Genomic DNA, 22,849 nt, shown 5'->3' on the forward strand with positions numbered 1-22,849 from the left:
TGGGGGCAGTGGATCATGTGAATGATGTGTGTACAAGACATGGCCAAGCTTTTACATCAGACTGTTTTTTAGGTCAGACTGCATAAAACAACCTTAAATCAGAGTTCCCATACATTATGAAAAATCTAATTCAAGGTCTGTCTCTGCCCACATTCCTAATATTCAAGCACCCAGCAAGGTTTAAGATACAGATAAAGGTTCATTTCTGTTAGGACACCAGAGCGAAACATGTCAAAAGACTAAACAGACCTCGACGTGTTAATTTTTTGACATTGAAGAGTATGTGATCTGTCAGCTGGACCTATTGTTGTGCAGTAGAGCATGAATGGAAAATATTCAAAGAGCTGAACAAACGAGAACTACAGCAATCTGTGGAAACAGGAACATGGCAGGTAGGTGACATTACACACGTTTGATAGTACCATAACAACTAGCTAGCTGGCAGAAACATGTATTGTTAATTTGACTGTGTGTATAGTCCCATGGAGGAACACAGTGTGATGCAATATAAACCAACAAATCACAATCTATATGTCAAGATTACAAGCTTTCAACAAGTGAGTTAATATGTCAAACTCGGGAGAGAAGTTTCATCTTCAGTTTAATAGCATACATCGGTTCATAAATACTTGTATACATCTTTTCCAATTTGCTTAGAGAGCACCACCAAAAGTAGACAAAGTAAAAATGTAGATGTGAACAGATGTCGAGCCCAAAGGAATTCTTATTTGTTAACCGCAAAGTTTAAGGCAAATGAATATTAAACATCTGAGCAGTGATTACATCAGGCTGAGCAGGGGGAAGTCGGGGAGTTCCCAGTGAAAGTACACTCGTGGCACTGAACTGAAAATTGTTTAAAGTGTACAGAGATTAGAAGGACACGATTAGATCTTAGTCAGCATATATTAGAAATTAAAATGTCATTTAAAAAACACAACCTAATGCTTCTGCCTCCACTTCTTTCTCCAGAGAGTGAGAGAAGCTGAGGAGACCCAGCAGGAATGTGACACGGCTCTGTAAATGAAGAGCAGCGCTGTGAAAAGCTCTCTGATTGTTCTGCAGCATTTTGGAGTCTGATTGTCACTCAATGTCACTTTTAGAGCTTCTCTGTCAGTAACTCACCCACCCAAGTTTGATATTTTAGTAGTCTTCCAAAGATTGTTACAAAATAAAACCTTTTGTTTCAGAAGGCTCAACATACAAAAAATTCCTATCTAAAACAAGCTTTATATACTGCTCACACATTAGCATCAGTAGGCACTTAAATATACTTTTGTTTACAGCACACTCAATCAGAAAACATTCATTTAAACAGAGGCATGGTACAAACAATACTGACTGCGATGATACAAAAGTGCAATTGGTTCCAGAGCATGAATACTAACAGGACCAAGAGAGGACCTAACATCTCTAATGACATTATACCCTCACCGGGTCCATGAAGGAAGACGTACATGACCTTATGCAAGCAGCAGGGCGCCGAGTCACTGAGCACCAAACCCACACTGGAATCCTAACAGAATTACCTCCGAAATTGAATTTAAAGTCAAACTGTGAGTCACTTCTACTGGGTATTACGTATGGAATGTCCTGTGAGTTGGGCTAGGAGGGAGAAAAGAGGACAAGATGGAGTCTCGAGGGACAAATGTATGACAGGAATTGGGTTTGTTTTACTTTGGTCTGTTTTGAGTCCTTCGAAACTAGGTTAATGTTTATGATATGTTAAGTACAAAACCAAGTCAGTAAAGGAACCTTGGACCCCTGACCCCTTACCCCTCCTCCTCCTCTAAACCATACCACTTAAAACAAACATTTCAAACACAAAGGCCAGCTTGTCTCAGTAGATTACCCACTGCATGATCAACTACTGAAAGGCAGCTACATTTGGCTACAATTAGCAGACATCAGCTCACATTAAAAGCCAAAGAATATTGTACATTTGATAAACCCCAATAATGAGAGTTAGTGGCTTTGTTTTACTGAGCAGATACACACTACACTGTGTTAACACAATATATTACCAAGGCATTTTGATAAAGGCTAAGCTTATTTGATGCAAGCAAACACATTCCCATCCACGTGCAGTTAAGGCTTGAGAGATAAATAACATTGTGGATACAGTATATACACACATTAAGACTTAAAATTACCTGAAGTATTTACACCGGTAAGATCTTCAGTAGTCATTTCATAGTTTCTAGTAGTCATACTTCATATCAATACTTTTTTTTTGGTAAAACCCCATCAAATATCACAATTAACTGCATTACACTCATGATATATATCTATTACATACTGATTCTGATTGTCGACACACGCTGCTTCACAGTTTGGTCAGGTTGTGTGTGAAATGTTTTAGTTTGTTCATGTCTTTGTGATTCAGACTGGGTTAGCAGGAAGTGCCACCCTTGCTCTCTGGACAGCCGTGTGTGTGGGTGACTGCTGTCCGTGTGTCTCTGCGAGATAACCCGGGGTGGTGTCGTTTGCGAGAGATGAGTCTGTGTTAGGATCTGAGACAGTCCTGGGCTGGCGTGGGGGGGCAGGAGGGGGGAATGTGGGTGACTGTAGGATGTCTGCGTAGCGCTGGCTAGGCTTGGTCTCCCTCTGAAGCACTTTCTTCAGCAGAGGTTTCAACAGCCCGATGGTCAACTGGCTGCTGTGGGAGTCTGCGAAGGGAGCAGGGGACGAGGAGGTCGTACTGGACATGGAGAATGAGGAGGAAGAGGAGGAAGATGGCGGGGTGTTCGGGGAGGGGAGGTTCTTCAGCACTAAGTTGAGAATGGTGGTGACGGTGAGGTCCTCAGGGCACAGCGCCCACAGCACGTCCAGGTAGGGGTCCAGGTCTCTGTGCTGAGCCACCTCGCACAGCAGGGTAGTGAAGATCTCCTTGTTGAGCAGCGGACTCTGTTTGCAGAACTTCTGGGCCACCATGGTGACCCGCTCCCACTGCTGCTTGGCCATGAGGGTCCTCAGCGCCTGCAGGATGGCGTTGGGCCGCCCACTGACCAGCAGCAGCTCCACCTCCAGGTCCTGCCGCTTGTCTCGGTCCGGGGTCAGGCTGGACAAGGCGGCCAGCGCTCGTTTGTAGAGCGGCATGTTGTTCTCCCCGCCCTCCCCTGCTCTCCCACCGGAGAAGCCCCAGGAGGAAGAAGAGGCCAGGCCCAACCCGAGTCCTGCTGAGCCCTGCTGCTGCTGGGCCAGCTCCAGGAAGCGGGGCAGCCAGCTGGGTTGGAAATGAAAAACTGAGTAGCAGAGGAGCTCAAACACAGGCATGTCGGCGGGGGAAGTGGAGATTTTGGATTTACAGTTAGCAACGTGATCACCTTTGAGACTATGATTGTGTTTTGGCCCACCGTTTGTGAATGGGAGGGAGGATGGGGGGCTGGACGTCGTGGCAGGACTGAGGACAGTTTTCCACACGTCTGGGGAAGCCCTGCTGGACAGAGACCCCTCCCCGTTGTAGTGTAGCTGCAGGGCGGCCTGCGCTGCTCTCCACGCCTGGGAGGGAAACAGGCTGAAGATGGAGTTGAGGTAAAGCAGAGCCTCTTTATCCATCTCTGAGGCCAACATCAGCCTGGCTACTTCTTTCTCAACTAGACTCTGACACACTGCCTCCACCTCTTTAACATTCCCCCTCACTAAACTCCCCTTCACCTCCTCCAGAGAGACCAGAGCCTTGAGCTCAGCCTCTAGAGACCCCATTAGTTTATCTTGCCCTGCTGTGTTGTCATCTCCGTTCTGCAAGGGCTCAGCTCCTTTCTGCCTCAACCCTGTGCTGAGGTAGTTCCTGAGGATGGTGGATAAAGAGATGGGGGCCTGGAACCTGCCCCCTTTCTTTAGTGTGTCGACAGTTAGCTGAGTGCTGCTCAGGCTCCTCTGCTGGTAGTATTTACAGGCCTCCTCAAACACAGCCTCTACCAGGAGCTCTCCAGGGTGAATACTCTCCACTGAGTCGACACCAAAAGGCTTCAAGTTGTTGACATCTCGGGAATTCATCTCCCTGTTCACAACCACAAAAAGTCCAGTTTCTGAGAGCAGATGAGGGGCGCATCTTTCAGCTCTGTTTACATACAATAACCCCTCTTTCTTCAGCGTTATCTTTTCCATCTCTCTGCCACAGTTCACGTCGATCAGATGCAGGTTTTGCCCCATCAGCAGAGCCAGTGTGTCCTGGTACATACATAGGCTTGTTTGAGGAGTGCCACATTTGACCATGCAGTTTTCTGCCAGTTTGTATACCTGTCTCAGTGTCCCATCTTTCTGCAGAAGACACACCCACCCCGTGCTGAGCAGCAGCAGCAGCCCTCCACATCCTGTAGGGGAGAAGTCGTAGATCTCAGGTGGTTGAAGAGTCGATAAGTATCCCAAACAGTCTGTCACCAACCTCTTCAAGTCCGACTCTTTAGCCGAAAGCTTTTTCAGGGGAGTGTTGTTACACGTGGTGCTGACTGTGAAGGTGTCATGGCGAGGGGACCAGGAGAGAAAGAATTTGGAGATACTCAACTGTGGCTTCACTTTCACATCAGGAAGAAGATGCACATATTCACCCGAGCTGACCACAGTGAATTTAGGATTATTGTGGAGGGCGATTTTCACTCCCCCCAGACCGACAGCCCCCTCCTCCACCTCGAAGTCTCGTCTGCAAACACAGTATCTCAGCTTATTCCTTGTGGAGCTGAGAGCAGGGGTGCTCTCTGAAGGTGGCCTCTCCTCACACCAGATGATCAGATTTGAACAGGCACACACAGACACCACTTTTGCTCGGGGGCTGTTGCACAAATCTGATGTTTGCAGGAGATGCCAGCCAGCTTTGCACTCCTGGAATTTCCAAAACTCAGCTTTTCCATTTTCATAAACCACTGCCACAACTGCTGTGCCTCTGCTGCTGCTGCTGCTGCTATTGTTATTATGGTCCAAATATAAGATATCCACAATAGGCACGGCCAGCCGCAAATCCAGCTTCTTCTGGTTCTGGGCAACATGGGGTCTTTCATACTTGTCAAAAGTCACAAGACCAACTTTAGGCTTGCGGAGGATGACATGAACATGACGTCCATCTGGGCTCAGGCGAACATTTGACAGGCTGTTTTTGAGGTCGTTATTGTTAGTCAGTTTAAAGATCTCAGTCAGCTCCTTACCGCCAGTATAGTCCCCGAAATCTGACAGCTGCTCCAACACCAGGCGCGCCATAACTCTCAGTTTTCAGCCTGAGCAGAGGAATTTAATAAACTCTCCACAAAGTATGAACTACCCTGCTAGCTTGTGTTGCTCATAAATCTGACCTGGGGCTCCGGAGAGACTAACCGAGTGGCATCCCGTTAGGTCCGGTGGGAGGCTTCACCCCGTCCCTGCGGAAGGATACATCCTCCGACAGCTTTCGACCCGGCAGCCTCATGTCGGAGCTAAACTGTTATCCGGCAGAAGTAAGTAACCGCAGAAAAAGTTTGAAAGCAGAAACGAAAGAGGCACTTTACTCATTCCGATGCTATGCTAACACTCCCCTGACATCACGGGATTGTTAATTTCCGGATACCGACGACACAGCAAGCAGGGAGGAGCTGAAAGAAGGCCGGTCCTAGAGTGTGTAGAGGCGGAGGGAAGAGCGAACCCCGCTGCATGTTGGCCTGCAGTCATCTGTAACTAAGGCAAGTTTAAACCATGGTTTAAACACAACTCATGTTAGGATTTTAACATGTTTGCGTTGAAAATAACAATTACAACTTACATTGAGAAGAAAACTATATTACAAGTAAAAAGTCCTGAATTAGGCTACTTATGTAGTAGGCTACATAAGTATTATCAGCAAAGTATGTAGAATGTAGCACAGAAATAGCAGCAAAATGCAATTCAAGTATCAAAAGTAAAAGTCCTCAGTATGCAGATTGGTTTTAAAGTGTTTAATTATTTTGGTATTATTCAGTGTCATATAATATTTATGTTGTAGTGTGTCAATGTGGAGCCAATTTTAGTCACTTCTTTTAAATACTTGATATATTACATTACTGAATCACATTGTAAAAGCATATAATGTGTTTCATAAAGCTCTAGGAACCATGAACGTATGGAAGTGAAACGTAAAATATTTGCCTATAAATTGTATAGGCCTATAGCATACAATGGGAATACTCAAGCAAAGTACACGTTTGTACTGCAATAATTGAGTAAATGTACTTACAATCCATCCCTGCTATTGAGTGTATATTTAATTATTTTTTAGGTTGGATATATTGTCTGTCCAAAAAGTGCAACCAACTTTTTGTTTCCAAGTTGAAAACAGGTTAAGGGGCAAAAATTAGTAGATTTTCATTCAGTGTATTATGTGTTGTGCTTTTGTTTGCTGTACCTTGCTTTGAATAGTCAATGAAGGTGTTAACTCCCAGTTAAAACTTGAACATTTGGGAAAAAAGTGCAATACAATGTTGTGTCACAGCTTTGGTAGTGTTAAGTACATTTTGAACTAGGACAACTTGTTTGAGCAAGATACTGAACTGACTTTAGATCTAGCTTTAGTATCTGAGCTCGACCTCTGACCTTGAAACAGACTGTGCAAACAAAAAAAGGAGCATGTCACTATGGAAATCAATAAAATTGCCAATGTTGTTGAAAAAGAGCAAAGAAGACACGCAGTAATGCTGGCTCTATATTTGCTGAGCACAGGTTGAAACCTGCAGTATAGGTGACTTGAAAACAATACCTAGATAAGCACAAATGAGGAACTGTGCTAATTTCCTTTTTTTGCTTTGACGGCATACTATAAAGAATTTCAATCTCAACTTAATGCATCTGAAAAACTGATCCACTACTATATAAAATGTCAGTTCAATAACAACATTAGCTTGATTAATACTAACCTGAGGAACTGACTCAGCGTTGTCAATAGGAGTAGAGCCATCCTGCAGCATGCCCTGGTTACAGGAGGATTGGACAATTCATGTTAGATGATTTTGTCAGTGAGCAGCTTGGTGGGTGTCAAAGATGCAATCTAACATATCATGTGGAAGTAAAAATAGTTTTCTCTTTGAAGAAAATTGCATTTATTACAATGGGATTAAAAGGCTCAATGGTGACTCACAGTGTAAGTGAATGACTGCCTGCTTCTTTATTACTTTAACAAACTTTACTGGAAATGTTCAAAGCGGCCCACACTGTCGTGACATTTAGAAGACATCTGCTGTTTGGCTGCCAGTGGTGCACACCAGTTAGGAATATTCAAATGGTATTTTCTTTGTTGAAGTGCATTTGGCCTTGGCATCATGGAGAGACAAATCAGAGAATATGTTTTATGTAAGATTACAACCAACACCATGTGTGTTTGACTTTCCTGTCCCTCGACAGACTTTGTGAAATCTCTCTTTGTTTGTTTACATCTTCTTTCACAGGTATTCCCAGAAAAAACATTTTCTGTTATATCAGACATTTTTGAAATCATGTTGTGTTCAAAGATCTTTCTACACCCATGCAAAAAGGCTTTGAGGCCACATAATGTGTTGGAACGAGGGCACCAATGTTAAAACAAAGGAATCATTTGCTTGTGTTGAATAATATTAAATAAATTAGCAGACAAGCTTGTGATACCAATAACGTAATCAAATAATGGTGAGAGTTCCGCTGTCTGTGTCTCATTGTCTCATTATTATCCATGGCACAAGCCTTTTGTTCACACATATCGGTCGCATGTTTTCCTTCACATTTTATTTTTCAAAACTTCCAACCTTTGTCAATATTTGTACCTAAAATCAGAATAGTGCTTTGTGTGTGTCTGTCATGTTTGTAAGTTCACATCATATCCAGGAGGAGGCAGCATTGATCTTCTCTCAATGCATGTGGGTATGAAAAAATAAATAATGAAGATATCTATATAAGTGCTCACAAGGGTTGGGTGTAATCATGGATGATCATAATTTCTTCTTTTCTCTCTGACACTGAGCGCACAAATGCATTTTATAATAATCTCAAGAACACTAACAAGACTAACTGCATTTCTCAATCAATATCACATGCGACACAGAGCCAGCATCACAAGGCTTCTGTCTTCTCTCACTTGTCTGTTAAATCTCATGACTTTTGTTCCTCCTGTGTTACCTCACTGCTTTTGGAAAAACAAGTTATTATCTTCTGATCCTAAAAGCATCACCTTTATGCGGCTGAAAATACGAGGTCATTGCCTTGAGAAAAAGAGAAGAACAATTCGGTTTTATTTGCAGGTTCTTTTAAACTTTCTCCAACATAACAAGCTGTACACTAAACTGATAGAGTTTCCTTATGGTTGCCCATTCGAGGATGGTGCTTTCAGCTCTCATATTTGCATATGGGTTGTGTGTATTATATCCCCAGGAAAGCAATTTGAGAGAAGCAGGTTGCCCCATTGTTATTGGTGTGTGTGTGTCCATGTATTTATGTCCTATTATAGCTCTGTGTCACAGCTGAGAAACTATAGGGATGCAGTGTGGTTCTCAAACTGTAGATTCAAGCCCACCCGCCTCCAGACAGGCTTGACTTGGATAGAAAACACATATTAGAGAGCGTGTTTAGCTGCTGCGCCTCTAGACAGGAAGATAAAGTGCTAGTCCGGTGAATAAAGGGGGTAGAGGCACGGGGGATTTTCTTTGTGAGTCATATGGTGAAGAAAAAGGAATCAAATGACTGCAAAAGGTTGCTGCTCGGGGGTTAAGAAGATGGGTAGGCTGTTAGCTTTGCACCCCGTCACTTTTTATTTATACTTGATCACAATTTAGAATAAATAAATGTTTGTGTGTGTTTCTGGGAGGAAAGAAAGATATTTCTGTTTGGTGTTTGAGAGAGATGTCACTCACTCATGAAAGTTGCAGCTGCCTGTCAGCCTCCTGCAGATATTACTGTCAGTTTGCTCCCGCTGTTGTAAAGCTGTCATGTGTGCAAGCTCACCCTATCTCCCTTTGCTTCTGTGAGCCACTTCACTGAAGCATTTTGTCTTGAGCTTCAAGGGTCTTTCATTGACTCTCCTCTGCGCTGATATACAGTACAGCATTGAGAGAGAAGTCCTCCATCTTTACTTCTTCCTTTCACACATCCGTTATAATCATATATGAGAAAAATGAGAATATGGATCAGACCTGAAGTGAAGGAATGGAGGAAAGACGGAAAAGGGATAAGAACAATTTTCACTATTGATGATAACTTTATTCCTTTTTTTTTATGTCATTGCATTCCAGAAAAAATGTTAATATATTTCTATATTATATTTTGTTTTTGAGTGGCATTGTTTTTTTTATCAAATACAGTTAAATTGTCAGATTTTCTCTCTCTCTCTCTCTCTCTCTCTCTCTCTCTCTCTCTCTCTCTCTCTACCTCTCTCTCTCTCTCTCTCTCTCTCTCTCTCTCTCTCTCTCTCTCTCTCTCTCTCTCTTATTGTGAAGCATACAGCAAAAATATAGATTTGCTTCATTTCAGATTTTTAGGAAAAAAACTAGAAATACAACAGGGTAAAAAAAAAGACAAAACAAACTAATTAAACAGAAAACAACTAAAAACAAAATTACGAACAAAATCCAAATACAACACTGGTAAAATGGTTACATTTTTTAAATGATTGTGCTCAATAGAAATCAGTGCCTATGACAATAAACTCTAATTTACTCTAAATTAAGCAAACAATCTCAAAATTAAATAACCACCCTACTCTGCAGTATTTATTGCCTCTTAAGAGTTTCATTTCTGACACTAATGTAGTCTTTTAAGCTTTAACTCATTTTCAGTGAGACACATTCTAACATCCGAGCACATATTTCAGCAGCGTCTCTGTTTAATGAATTTGTAGGAGCACATGGAGAGGAAATTCATAGACTGTTGATCCCGGAGTACAGGGAGGAGAGATGATGCAGAGAGAGGCAATCTGAGTGGCTCATTAGGAGCACAAACAGACTTGTAGATAAATGAGCTATGACACACTATATATTTGGCTGAGATGAGCTACAACGAGCTAGATGAGACGTTAATAGTCGGCTTTCGAAATGTTACAGGCTATAACATATTACTTTCCTGGTTTAGGATTATTGATGCAATAATGTGTCTATCACAGCTGGTAAATGTGCATATACTTATCTGAATCTGTAAGGTATATAGAAACGAACGCTGTCCAAAAAATGAAGTGGAGTAAAAAGTACAACATTGGCTTCCAAAATGTAGAGCAGTAGAAGTATTCAGTGGCATAAAATGATTAAAAAAAAAACTCAAAATTGTACAGTACTTGAGTAAATGTAGTTAATTCCACTACTATTTCATTTTTCTCAAAAGTTTTTGCTAACATTTTGGAGTGTAACACTGCTTAGAAGCCATTTTATGGGCCATGGTGTTGGCATGATGAAGAAAGTTGATGGGACAGAAACAAAATGCATTTAAAATATCTCAGAAATACTGAAATCCTTGCAATGAAACTTGTTGTTCCTCAAAGTAAAGGTCACAGCAGTGCTAAATTGTCTGCTCATAAGAGATACCCCGCCTCATCACGGGCTGATTAGATAACAGGCCATTTACTATTGGCCGTCACTCCGCATTTAGCACTGGCTCTTATCTCAATGATCCATACCCCGGCTCAGAGCATAGCATTAGCTCTCACATCGCACTATTAATCAGATTCATGGCCCTTGGCTCATGGCAGGATGTGCTGATGTTTTGGGAGCCCTTTGCCTCTCTCCTATCTCTCATTGTGTTCTGACCTCATAAAGACACACACTTGCCTACTTGAGTGTAGTGCAGTTTGTGACCACAGATTGGCAGTGTGTGCATTGTTTTTGATGATAGAGTAACCGGTTGATCATGTGAGGATAAAAGATCATATCATCTGTTGTTACACAGAGGTCGCTCACTTAACTGGCGAACCGCTTCCAGAGGGTTTAATAATATATACTCCGACATCACATCCTTCCTCCTCCTGTGATTGTGACAAGGGAGCTTACCAGCCAATAACACGTCCGTCTACTCTGTCTTTCACAGCTTTGGAAACAAGTGTGAGTCACTGTGCATTCGGCAGTTTTGGGTATTAAGTCTCGCTGGAGCACAAGATCAAAGAAAAGGAGTCAGCCATAGCTTCCTCCTGGATTTCCTGCTCATTTCACCTCACTGCCTTTTCATTAATTAGCCTGGATTTTCTATCAAGGTTCCCTTCACCTTTGGTATTTACGCGTTCTCCTTTCAGCTTCTGCTTGTCTCTGCTTCCATGTCTCGGTCTCAGGATCAGATATATAATTGCTGTTGAGATAAACGCTCCGATGCAATTTCTCCTTTTTTCTGTCTCTGTAAACACGCGCCTCGCCTCGGCAACATGGAACAGTCAAAGCGATATCCGTGTAGCCTTTGATCACACAGAGCATCCTCTCCCCAACCATGGCCTATTTTAACTGGTTCTGTAACCACAACACCTTGATGCTGTCACTTAAAAGTCTTCCACCTTGGCAGCATTGTGAGGGGATTTGACAGCATCTCATCATGATCAGAACCTTTAAACACAAGTGGAGTGTGTATGCATGTGTTGAGCATGTTGCTGGTGGTTTCCTCTCAAATCTGTCCCACTTGCATGATAAGAGAATCAATGAAACGTGCAATGAACCCGTATGATGAAGACCTCAGACGATGAGCTATACAAAAATGTTGTCTTGCCATGTCATTAGGACCCGGTGGCATTTGGGAGCATCTTGTGTGCTTTGAGCAATTGCCTTGATGTGCCTGGCTATTATCTTTTATAGGCGTTAATGGTGGCTCAGATAGAGATGCGTTAACAGCAACATCTGTCTGCTTCCTCCTTCCCTCCCTCTCTTTTGCTGCTGCTGAATGGTTCGTCTCTAAGAGGACTGCATATGGCAACATTTTCATGATCCAGCAAGCATACATTATACTGCAGACAGCTCATTATAAATACCAATAGTCAGCTTTCAACGGATCAGACTTAACATGTAAACGAAGTAGACACCTAAGCAGGTGGTACTCGTACACCTTCCAAGCTTTCTGATATCAGCTAAACCTTTAGACAGATCAGTTAGTTGCAGGAATGTTCCACTTTTAGTAACTTAAGAGTCAATTCTGATTGTTAAAGAATTTACCAGAACCACATTACTAAATAAATGTGAAAAAAAACATGACGGGACAAAGAAAAGCTGTATTTGTTATGGCACATTCAACTGTCATAACCACAATAAATGTTCTGCTAACCCTCACCTTTCACTGCCTGCTATTAGAAAGATAAATATATTCAGGGTCAAATGTCCTAGCTACAGGCTTTGGAGCCTTAACTGGAGCAGGGGCTCTCACATCCCTTTTTCATTACAAAAACAATTTGTGTCCCTGCATCTGAGGAAACATCAGCTAGCTAACATTCTACTGATGATGTGTTGTGACGGGCATTGTGATGAACTTTATTGAATTTTATGTTTCTTTTATCTTTTTTATCTGAACTCTTGAGCACATTTAAATGTTCAAATAACTAGCTTTGTAAATTATGCAAATTGTTCTTATTTTCTTTCGTCTAACTATTTGGCAGTATCTCCTTAAACCACCAGATGGCGCTTTAAGGCATAGTTTTTGTCACCAATGTTATTTATTGTCAGCAATAATAACATTGAGCTAAGAACTGGGAATGTGGTTCAAAACAAGAAAAAACAATGAAGTGAAGTAAACCTCTATCACTCTATGACCCGATTTGACCTTCTGTACAAGGGCAGGGTTAAAACTCCTCATGTCATGACAAAAAGAACCCGCTATGCTAAAGCGCTCGTGAGCATTACCAGCTTTACATTTGTTTTTCCTGCGGATTCCTGTGGAGGTTAAGAATGTGATTTCTCCTTTAAGCCTTTATCACAACATTTATAATAACATATATTCTCATGCACTTCTCTGACAATGCATCAAGGCATCCTAAAAAGGTAATCACACGTGTGCCAACTGTGAGTGACAGCCCCCAAATGTCCCTTTTGACCAGCAGGGGTGTGAAAATCTGGAGGAGAGGCAGGGGGGCACTTCCAGTCAGGTTGCTTCTCTCGAGAAGGATTGTTGTTGTCATTCTGGCCGCCTCGTCTGACCGCTCCAACATCTGCTGTCTGCTTCGGTGTGGCATTTGGCTCAATGAGAGCCATTAGCTTAGCTAGCCAATGAAGGCTCAGGGAATAGCAGCAGGGAAGCTGGCGCTGTGTCAGATGTGAAAAGGAGGACTGACAATTAATAGACAAACGGAGAACATTTAACATTTTCAAAATCGTTTTGTCCTTTATGGTTTAATTTAACATTCATATTTAATGACAGGTAGCTCTGCCAGTTGTTGTGCACTGCATTACAGCACTTATTATTATACTCCGTGAACAATTTCATTATTAACAAAAAGATCGGAATTCAGAAAAAATATAATCTTTATCAAATATCATGCATGTGTTTTATTAAACTGACTGTTCTTAAAGTACCCTTTAAACGTCCACTTTTTGTTTTAATGCAGCTGTGAGCTGCCATTATCATTATATATTTTAAAGTAAAGCTGAAAGCCCTTCTGCAGGAGCTTCACATTCACCATTATTGACAATAAGGAAGAGAAAATGGAAATTGCCGTCATACTGTAGCTCTGAAGAAAAGCCAATTTCGAGGCTCATTTGGACACACCGACTTACATTCACCTTTAGCATCAGTACTGAGATTACCCCAATATAAAACCATAAAATATTCCCATCATAATACATGAAGATAAATCTGTATTTTCCAGTGATTGGAGACCTGCCATCTTGCATTATACCTCCTAAAGGCCTGTGCGTGTCTGTCTATTTATTTGACCTTAGTTCTCCCACGCCTGGATGCTGCAGGGAATACAAATACCTGTGGCTACACCTTGCATATTACAGCCTCATTGAGTCATCTCTGTTTGGCTGCATCTCACGAGGAAATGGCATCGACCCTGTTGGCCTTTGCTTGATAAATGAGGTCCCCAGGTTGGTACAACTGCACATTCATTATGAGCTTACCACAGGCCATAAACCAGGAAAAGTTCTGTATCAACACACATCAGCTTGACATTATCAAAAACATTGTGAGCCACAAACGTCCATCCAGCATTTGAAAGAAGCTTTTCACCTGTCTAAAAAACAATACCAATATTTATGTTCACTTCGCATGCTGTAAACAAACAATATTCTTAGTTGGTCATTAAACACTGCAAGAGTCCTTGGGAGTAAAAATAAATGAGTTCAGACATGCAATGGTTAGCAATCAGATAGCTCACCTCCTAATTGGAAAGAGGTGGAGCTCAGGGGAGAGAGGCGATTGGTGGAGAATTTAACAATGGGTGTAATGATTTTTCTGTGGGCAGCAGAGAAGCCATTCTGATAAGGGAAGGGTCAAAGGACGAGGTAAGAAGGATCAGAGGATGGGAAAAGCAGCTATCTAGAGACTCATTTGTGTAGAAACTCTGCTCTGAGAGAAGGGGATGTCACAGACTCATGGACCTGGAACAATGTCCGACTCCTGCCTGTCTCGGTGTCTGTGTTTGTCCGCCACTTTACTCAGTTTTATGAATGTTTAGCCTGAGGAGCTTTACGTGATAAGAGACTATCCGTGTTTTTCCATTTTTCAAGGAATATTTTTGAGATTCTTGATGTTCTGCTCGGTTATTTTTTTTTTTTACTAGAAATGAGAAATAACAAATTACAATACTAGTTTGGTAGTGATTAAAAACAGGTTTCTTCAACATTGACCATGTTAGATTTTAAAGACCGTGTAGTCTAATCAAAGCATACATTATGGCTTGTCATTGTAGAGACATTATGACTAAGCTGATTTTAATGAAAAAAATAAGATAATTTCACTTACAATATATTATATTTCCCTTTTCCATCATATCAGTAAAGTAAAACATTTAAAAAACTTTGCAAACCATAAACTATTTCTCTATTAACAGATATGATTTCATGTGTCTTCCTCATGTTGTGTAACATCGATTATAAATTAATCAAAATGAAGGTTATGACTTTTCATTATGTTAGTGATGCTATACTAAAATGACAGCTGATGATAAACAAGGAAACACATTCAAGACTTTCAAAGTCACAGCATCCTTTCTGTAGTCTCTCTTCTCTCTCTTCATGTCCAATCATAAAAAGATAATACAAGTTTTCAGGCTATAAGAGTGGCCTCTTATCTATCTATCTCTAGGGGTAACCTTACTTTATCTCCTCTCCTTCTTATTGTCCTGTTCCCTCCCCTGTGTCCCCTCGCTGCGTTTGTCATGCCCATTAGTCCTCAGTATACAATCGATACCAGGGGCCTAATGCTCTACCACAGTAAAAGCTGTGAAGGAAAAGAGAAAGGGCAGGAGAAAATGAAATTTTAATGCAGCTGCAATTGATCCCATTAAAGCTCCAAGATAAGATTAGAGATTAGACGATACGATACGATTCACCCCTGTTGCGATACAGTTCGATACGATTTGATTCAACATTATGCGATTCGGGGCGATACGATGCGATTCAACACGATGCAAAAATAATGATACTTAAATATGGTACGACAGAGGATTTTTGTTTTATTCCTTATATGCAGCAAATCATAAATTAACAAAAAAGTGCTTTACATATTTGGTTCTCTCTACTAGTACTGCGCATCCCATCATGCTGTTTATTTTTTACCTTTTTGAACTTAAAAAACTCTCCAGAGTACGGTACAATTGTATAACACCTCAAAGTTAAACAATTTAAGGATGCATTGCTCATGATTAACAATGTGCAAATAACAACTACCATAGTGCAATGCCCATACAACTGCCAGCCTGATGTGCTTAACACTCATTAATAGGCTAACTCACCAGTGAGCAGAAAGCAGTGGTGTGGTTTCTATATGAACAATAAAAAATACAAATAACCTTTCACAAACAGGTATTTCATAACTGCTTACAATTGTAAGGAAGACATTTAAACTATTATTGGCAGTCACAGGCTGTTGTAAACTAAACACCACTCTCTCTGACATAACACCTCACTGAGTGATTTAAAGGGCCCATGTCATGGCCATTTCCACTGATCATAATTACATTGTTGAGGTATACTAAAATAGATTTATACTGTGCAATTTTCCAAACTCACATTGGTTTCGCATACAGCATCTCTGTCAAGCATGTGTATTCAGCAGTATTCACTCTCTCCACTAAACGACTCGTTGGAGCTCTTGCCCCCCCCCTCCCTGTGAGCCTAGTGTGCTCCGATTGGTCAGCTCGGCCACTCTGTTCTGATTAGTCAACCACCAGAGAGGCTGCGCCCATGTCTAAACGGCTGCTCTCAGCCGAACATCAGTCTTATCATGGCGTCGGTACAGCCGTATATTTTATATACATATATATTTTTTTAACTGTTGTTATAGAAGAGTGTGACGGCCCCAGGGCCTTTGTCTTACGATGGGGTGGAGCTGAAGAGGCTAATCAGCGCGATCACGGACACCTGGCCGGAGCCGAGGTGCTAGCCAGCTGCCCGGAGTCAAACTGCAGCCCCTCTCTCCCTCCATGCAGCACAGCGATCCTCTTCCCTGACCACGTATCTCTGCATTTACCACAATAAATGTGCCGTGGTTTTGTAAACTCGTGTATGTCTCCTTGTCTTTCCGTTGTGGCCTACGAGCCGGTCATAACAAAGAGTAAGTTATTTTTACCCGTTATAAACTACTACTGTTTGATGAGAAATCAAATCATGGTTTGCTATATATGAATGATATGTTATAGGAGCAAATAATTCAGGGAAGAAAGGATAGGCCTACTAAGTATTTCCATTAAACTTTATTTTTAGAAATGTACAAAATGAACGTAAATATACATATATACACGGTATATCGTCAATTACTCCCCGTTGTCGGCATCTTGCTTATAGCAGCCGGGGCTTTTTGAGACGATGCCTCAGTGTGGTCGTCCAGTCATGTATTGTCCGGCAGGATCTACCTGGACGAAATAAAATGCAAATCACAAAATATTAGAGAAACGTAGTTGTTTTAGATTCGTTAGTAGTAGTTGTGGTAGGAGTGTGGATCTATATAATGAACAGCTTGCCTGCTAATATGCTAACCTAGCTTTGTTTACCTTGGTAGCTAACACGATATGAACGTTAGCTTGGAGGAAGCAACTATAATGTAGTTTAATAAAACTACTATGAACAAAGCTAGTGGTTCATATTAGGCTAGCAATAACGTGTTTATAATTGCAATATTATACGGGTATTCTGCTACGTTCGGTCATACATTGTAACTTGCATGAATACATTGTTTTGCGCTAGCATACAGCTAGCCTCGTTAGCTATACATGCAGTATGTACTGTCACAATGTACGGTAAATCACCCGGAGTATACTGTATGAGTATTCCGTGTGTGTGACTGCAGACATTCTCCTGCCATGACAAACATGTAAGGCCATCTGCTGACATTGTAGTTGATATATTTAAACGCTAGCAACGTAGCATAACAAAAATGTTTTTCCTACCAAACCTAGGTCTAGCTCCGTGGGTTAGATCGGTAGCATACACGCTACGCCAGCTATAATGTAATTACGTTTTGCGACTGACCGCACGGCAAATCACCCGGAATATACTGTCAATAGGTATTTTGTGTGTGAATGCAGACATTCTCCTGCTATGAGATACATGTATGCAAGGCCATCTGCTGATATTAGAGTTGATATATGGAAACGCTAGCAACTTAGTTAGCACAGTTAGCACTGTGTCAATGGCTTAGCAGTCCAACACAGTTTACACATTTAAACAGTCTTGTTTGATAAATACACAAATAACAATGCAAACTTACAGGTTGTGTACCCAAATCTTCCCCTGCTCCAAACGGTCCAAACAAGCTGTGCATATCCGGCCTCAAACTGGGCAATGTTTTGGAAGCTTTCGTCTGTGAAATGCCGGTTCTTCGAACCTCTGAAGGAACAGTGTTAAAAAGAAATTTCAACCACTGACTTCGTCGTGGTTCTTCCGTCGGTAGGACAAACAGCTCAGATTTCTCCTCACATTTCAGGAAACAGGTCCTTGGCAGTGGCATGACTGGATCGATTGTGAACTGAACCAGAGCTTCCAACAGTAAATGTTAGGCTGGCAGAGGGTGCGGCCAGCGCCGCTGGGTGTGGCCATAGCTCTTCGGGATTGGTCCATTTCGTTCCGGGTACCGCATGACATCAGGCGGTACCCGGAAGAATCAAATGGGCAGTGACGTATCTCCAACGAGGCGTTTTGGGGAGGTATTTTCTGTGTTAGAGTTTTACTCGCTACAGGGTGTACTTTGAGGGTTTTGACTCTGCACACCGTTTACATGCATAAAAACCTTCATAACACACAAGGGGACGGGTAATAACCGGAAAAGCATGACATGGGAGCTTTAACTCATGTCTAACTTTCAGGTTTTTATTTTTCAGCCGCAGACCCCATGTCGCCTCTTTATGTGCGTCGCTAAGTTCCTCGTACTACTTGTGTACTTTAAAGCGGTTCGGCATCGTTTACAATTTGCGAGCGATTTTTTAAGTTGACCGTCTTTCTTGAAAAATCCGAAGTGTTGCCAAACGTTTGATTTGTAGGTATTTTTCGGTGCGCTGTGTTTCTCTTTCTCCTCGACTTCCATGTGTGTTGATAACTGAGACTCTCGGCCTCCGTAGTGCGAAGCAAAGATCAAAGATCGTCTCTGCTGAGTGCTGACAGGATATTATATGAATGAATCGTTTTTTTTACCGATGCAAAGACGTTACAATCGATGCATCACGAGTTCAACCCAAACTGTAGCCGATGTGCACTCTTTCAACCGGTGCACTCACATCTTGAACGTTTATGCCGGTGCACCGATGCGAATCGGTGAATCTTAACATCCCTACTCTGGACACATCTTCATCTGCATCATCTGGTGTAGGGTCTTTCAACATACACTCCCTCCAGGTGACCGAAACGGGGCTGTCCTACTCCAGCTTGTGTCCACATGGCTATTTATAACTCCATTTTCTCCTCTCTTTTACAACAGGAACATATTTGCCTGTGGGACTAAGCAACAGTGCAGGATTAGTAGATTTATAGTTGGGGTTCCTGCTTTATGTCAACAAGGGTTTTGAGAGGGAGGAGAGCGGGTTTCTGAGGTGTAGATTAGACTGTAGATCAGGGAAAGCAGCAGACATTGATGCTGCAGTTCTGATGAATGGATAATGGTGCCTCTGTTGCAAAGAGCCCTTGGCATATGGCAAATAAACCAGCATGTACACATGGAGGGCCAGCAGACAGACAGGAGCACACAAATGCACACCGTACACACAAACATGCACAGAAATGTCTGTTCTGCGCCAAGAAGCTTCCTGACAACAGGAACTCAAACTGAATATAAATCAAGGGGTTGGGGTAAAGATCTTCAGTTTGGGCAGCTGGATAATTACAGTTTCTCTCAAATAAACCATTCACAGCCTTTACACACAGGATTCATTAAAAGGTGTCTGCAGAGGGAAATAAAACCTTTATATTTATATGCACTGCCACCATAGAGTCAAATGTATATTGCTATTATTTTCTAAAAGCAAGTTAACATACAAAGAACAACCTTCTCAACTTCTAAAATAAAATTAATGTAGGGCTATACTACTGTCTGAATCATAATGTATGAGTAAGGAAAGTGTAGCTCCCTCCAGTAATGACACGAGGCTGAGGTCTTGATTTAAATACGGGGTTTATTTTTGTGGGACCTATTCCAACCCATGAGAACTGGGTTGTAAGACAAAAAATATATAAAAGGTAAACAATAAATAAATATGGAATATATGCATGTCATCACTATTAATGCCGCTAAATAAAACAATAAACGGCACACATATCCCACACAGCATGTAGCACAAGCTAACAATAGCATGTAGCACAAGCGCATAGCATACATACATACATACATATAACCTGCAGCTAGTGATGTTACGTATTGCGCCGAGGCTTCGGAGCGTGTGTCGAGTAATCCCCGAAGCTTTTTGTGAAGCTTGTATCGAGGCTTGTATCGTTTTGGGCCAGTGACGTCACCGATGACAACCGAAGCCTCGCTGCCCCTCAATATCACGTGACTGCTTCAGAAAGTGCTTTAGATCGGTTGAACCACAACGCTCATATATCCATGGATGTATAATAAGAACGATATTACCCTTCCTGTACCCGGGCCCGGTGACACGATGGAATTAAGAGAGCTCAGACCCTCACTTATATAGAGGTCGGAACATGTCATAAGTATAAATAAATAAAAGCATAAATAAATGTAGGAATAAAAACATGAATGAATAAATAAATGAATAAATACAGGAATAAATAGTATCCAGTTTTTTTATAGATAGATTCAGTGCGTGTGCTGTGGCTCAGCTGGAAAGCAGTTCACTCACCTTAGGGTCCCTGGTTCAACGACTGGTCAATACGTCTTGATTTTGTTTATAAAAGCTACAGCTAAATGAGATAATGTAGTTTAGTGGGAATGCTACGCACGAAATTCTTTATTATTCCGCCGGGTTATTTTGCGCTGCTTCTTCTCCCACATTGAACATCGCAGAAACTCCGTTCAAACATCAAAACGTTCAGCTCGGTCGGGAATCAATGGCTATTACTTTTATCATTCATAACTTTCATAATTCCAGAGATACATCCCATAATTAGGGATGTCCCGATCACCTTTTTTTGCTCCCGATCCGATTCCGATCATTTGATTTTGACAATCTGCCGATACCGATTTTTCCCGATCCGATCTTTAAGCAATGCATTAAGAGAAAAAAAAGGAGAAAAGCATTCAAGTTGTCCCTTAAACCCCCACGTTCTCCACCACAGATAGCGGCTGGTCATCCAACGCGATGAATTCAGCTATCTTGGCTGTTATTTTTTTGGCCTTTTCACTGTTCTGGGGCAGTTTCTCTTTCCTTTTAAAAGTCTCTGAAAGTGTTGGTTGTTTCAGTGCCGTTACCTGAATGGCCGCTGTGTACTCGTTGTGTTGTTGTTGGTGTTTGTTTCTCAGGTGGCGTATTAGTTTGGTCGTGTTGAACGTAGCTCTGTTCTTTCCACCACGCGGAACCTCCGCCTTGCAAACATTGCATCTGGCTGTTACACTGCCTTCGCTTTCAATTTTATAATACTTCCAAACTCCTGACATTTTCTCTGTCCCGAGTCACCAGCTGAACGTAGCCTCTCGTTAGCTTACTGCTACTATTAGACACTGCGCCCTGCCCACTCTGTTGCCAGATTTGAGAGAAATAAGCAACCAGGTCTATGAAAACAAGCCCAAAAGAAGCAACACATACATGATGTTGTGTAATTTTAAACCAAAACTAAGGCCTCAGGATGACTTTAAGACGTGAACATGGTCATTTTTGTTTTGTAACATTAAATAAAATAAGAAAAATATTTTATATTAAAAAAAAAAAAAAAAAAAAAAAATTTCCGATCCCCGATTCTTTTCTCCTGATTCCGATCTTTTGAAAATCACGTGATCGGCTCCGATCCCCGATCACGTGATCGGATCGGGACATCTCTACCCATAATACATCCCATTTTTAACATGGAAGTCAATGGAGAACTCTTCAGACTTCAACAATCTTCATGCAACTTCAACTGCTAACTGCTCCTTCTTCAACTGCTAACTGCTCCTTCATACTTTCACTCAGAAACCTCATTCCAACTTTAAAATGTCACACATCTTTCTGACATTATTCGTGTATCACAACTTTTAAATCTGATTCTTACTTTTAAAGATATTAAACATTGTTCAGACCTTGGTAAAGAGGCCTTCTTCAGATTTTAGAGTGCGTGATGTCACAGCTAGAGTGGAGGACAGATTTAATTTTGCCTTCATATTTTCTTTTAAACCTGCCATAATTCCCAAACCCTACATTCCTGAGACATAATTGTTCATGACAAACGTAGGAAAACATCTCGTAGCTTGAAAGATAAAAAAAATTAAACAAAATGCTTCTTGAGGGCATGAAGTGACAAAAACTTTCAACATGTCTCCATTAAACTCCATTGTAAACCTTTCCCCACCACAGCAGGCGCACACCTTTAGTTAATCTGCCAAAAAGGCCACATTATTAACCCGAAAGTACACAAAAAGTACACTTCAGATGCTAAAGTTCCTTGACATGCTTCACGCTTTGAAATTTCACTAATATCTGTTACGGTTCTTCAACAAAACGTTCACATGTAACAGGTTTATCTCATTCAGAACAATGAAAATGCTTTCCTCTCACTAATCACCATGGAAACCTTTGATCTCTGGACACGTCGTTAGCTCAAATATAAACACCTGTGTCATGATGTCATAACTCCAATTGACATAATTAGAGCAGCAGACTAATGACGTGGTCACTGGAGTTTAACAGACTGTCTCAGCCTATTATTTTCCGTCTGATGGAGACTTCATACTGACTTCAACATGTTCCACATATTTTAGACATTATTGGTGACGTATGCTTTTAGTTCTAAAGTTTTCAGTTCAAATATTCTGCTGCTTTTTCATGCATTTAGACTTTTATTTTCTTGTTCTTATTTAGTGGGAATGCTGATACAGTTTTGAGATTTCTTCAAATGCTGTTGCCATGGCAACACAATGCTCGCCATGAAAAACGGTTTTCTCATAACTTCAGTGAAAATGCTCCAAACAGCCCAAAACTTCACAGGTTTGGTAACGATGCAGCCATCAACATATCTAAGCGTATTATGCAGGGATGCAAACTCATCAGGTATGAAAAAGGTGACAAGGATCCGAGCCCCCCGACCCCACGGAATATCGGCTTTAAAATGAGGAATAACAGAGGATTTTAGCAGTCAGAACAAGTAAAGCAGTTAATAATAACATAAACGCCAAAGAGTCACATCTAATAGAAATA

General features: G+C 41.5%; 1 protein-coding gene across 1 annotated transcript; it reads right to left on the reverse strand.

Annotated features, from left to right (window-relative positions):
* Positions 1-584: 584 nt before the first annotated feature.
* LOC117499773 (Hermansky-Pudlak syndrome 6 protein) lies at positions 585-5,543 on the reverse strand. Its single transcript, XM_034152392.1, has one exon. The coding sequence runs from the start codon at positions 5,188-5,190 to the stop codon at positions 2,380-2,382; it is 2,811 nt and encodes a 936-aa protein (XP_034008283.1). The 5' UTR covers positions 5,191-5,543; the 3' UTR covers positions 585-2,379.
* Between the last annotated feature and the right edge of the window lie 17,306 nt (positions 5,544-22,849).

The sequence above is a fragment of the Trematomus bernacchii genome, unplaced genomic scaffold (assembly GCF_902827165.1).
Source record: "Trematomus bernacchii unplaced genomic scaffold, fTreBer1.1, whole genome shotgun sequence".
Lineage (NCBI taxonomy): Eukaryota > Metazoa > Chordata > Actinopteri > Perciformes > Nototheniidae > Trematomus > Trematomus bernacchii.

What these genes read in the sequence shown, in the direction of transcription:
- LOC117499773 (XM_034152392.1), bottom strand. Translation starts at nt 5,190, where the DNA reads ATGGCGCGCCTGGTGTTGGAGCAGCTGTCAGATTTCGGGGACTATACT.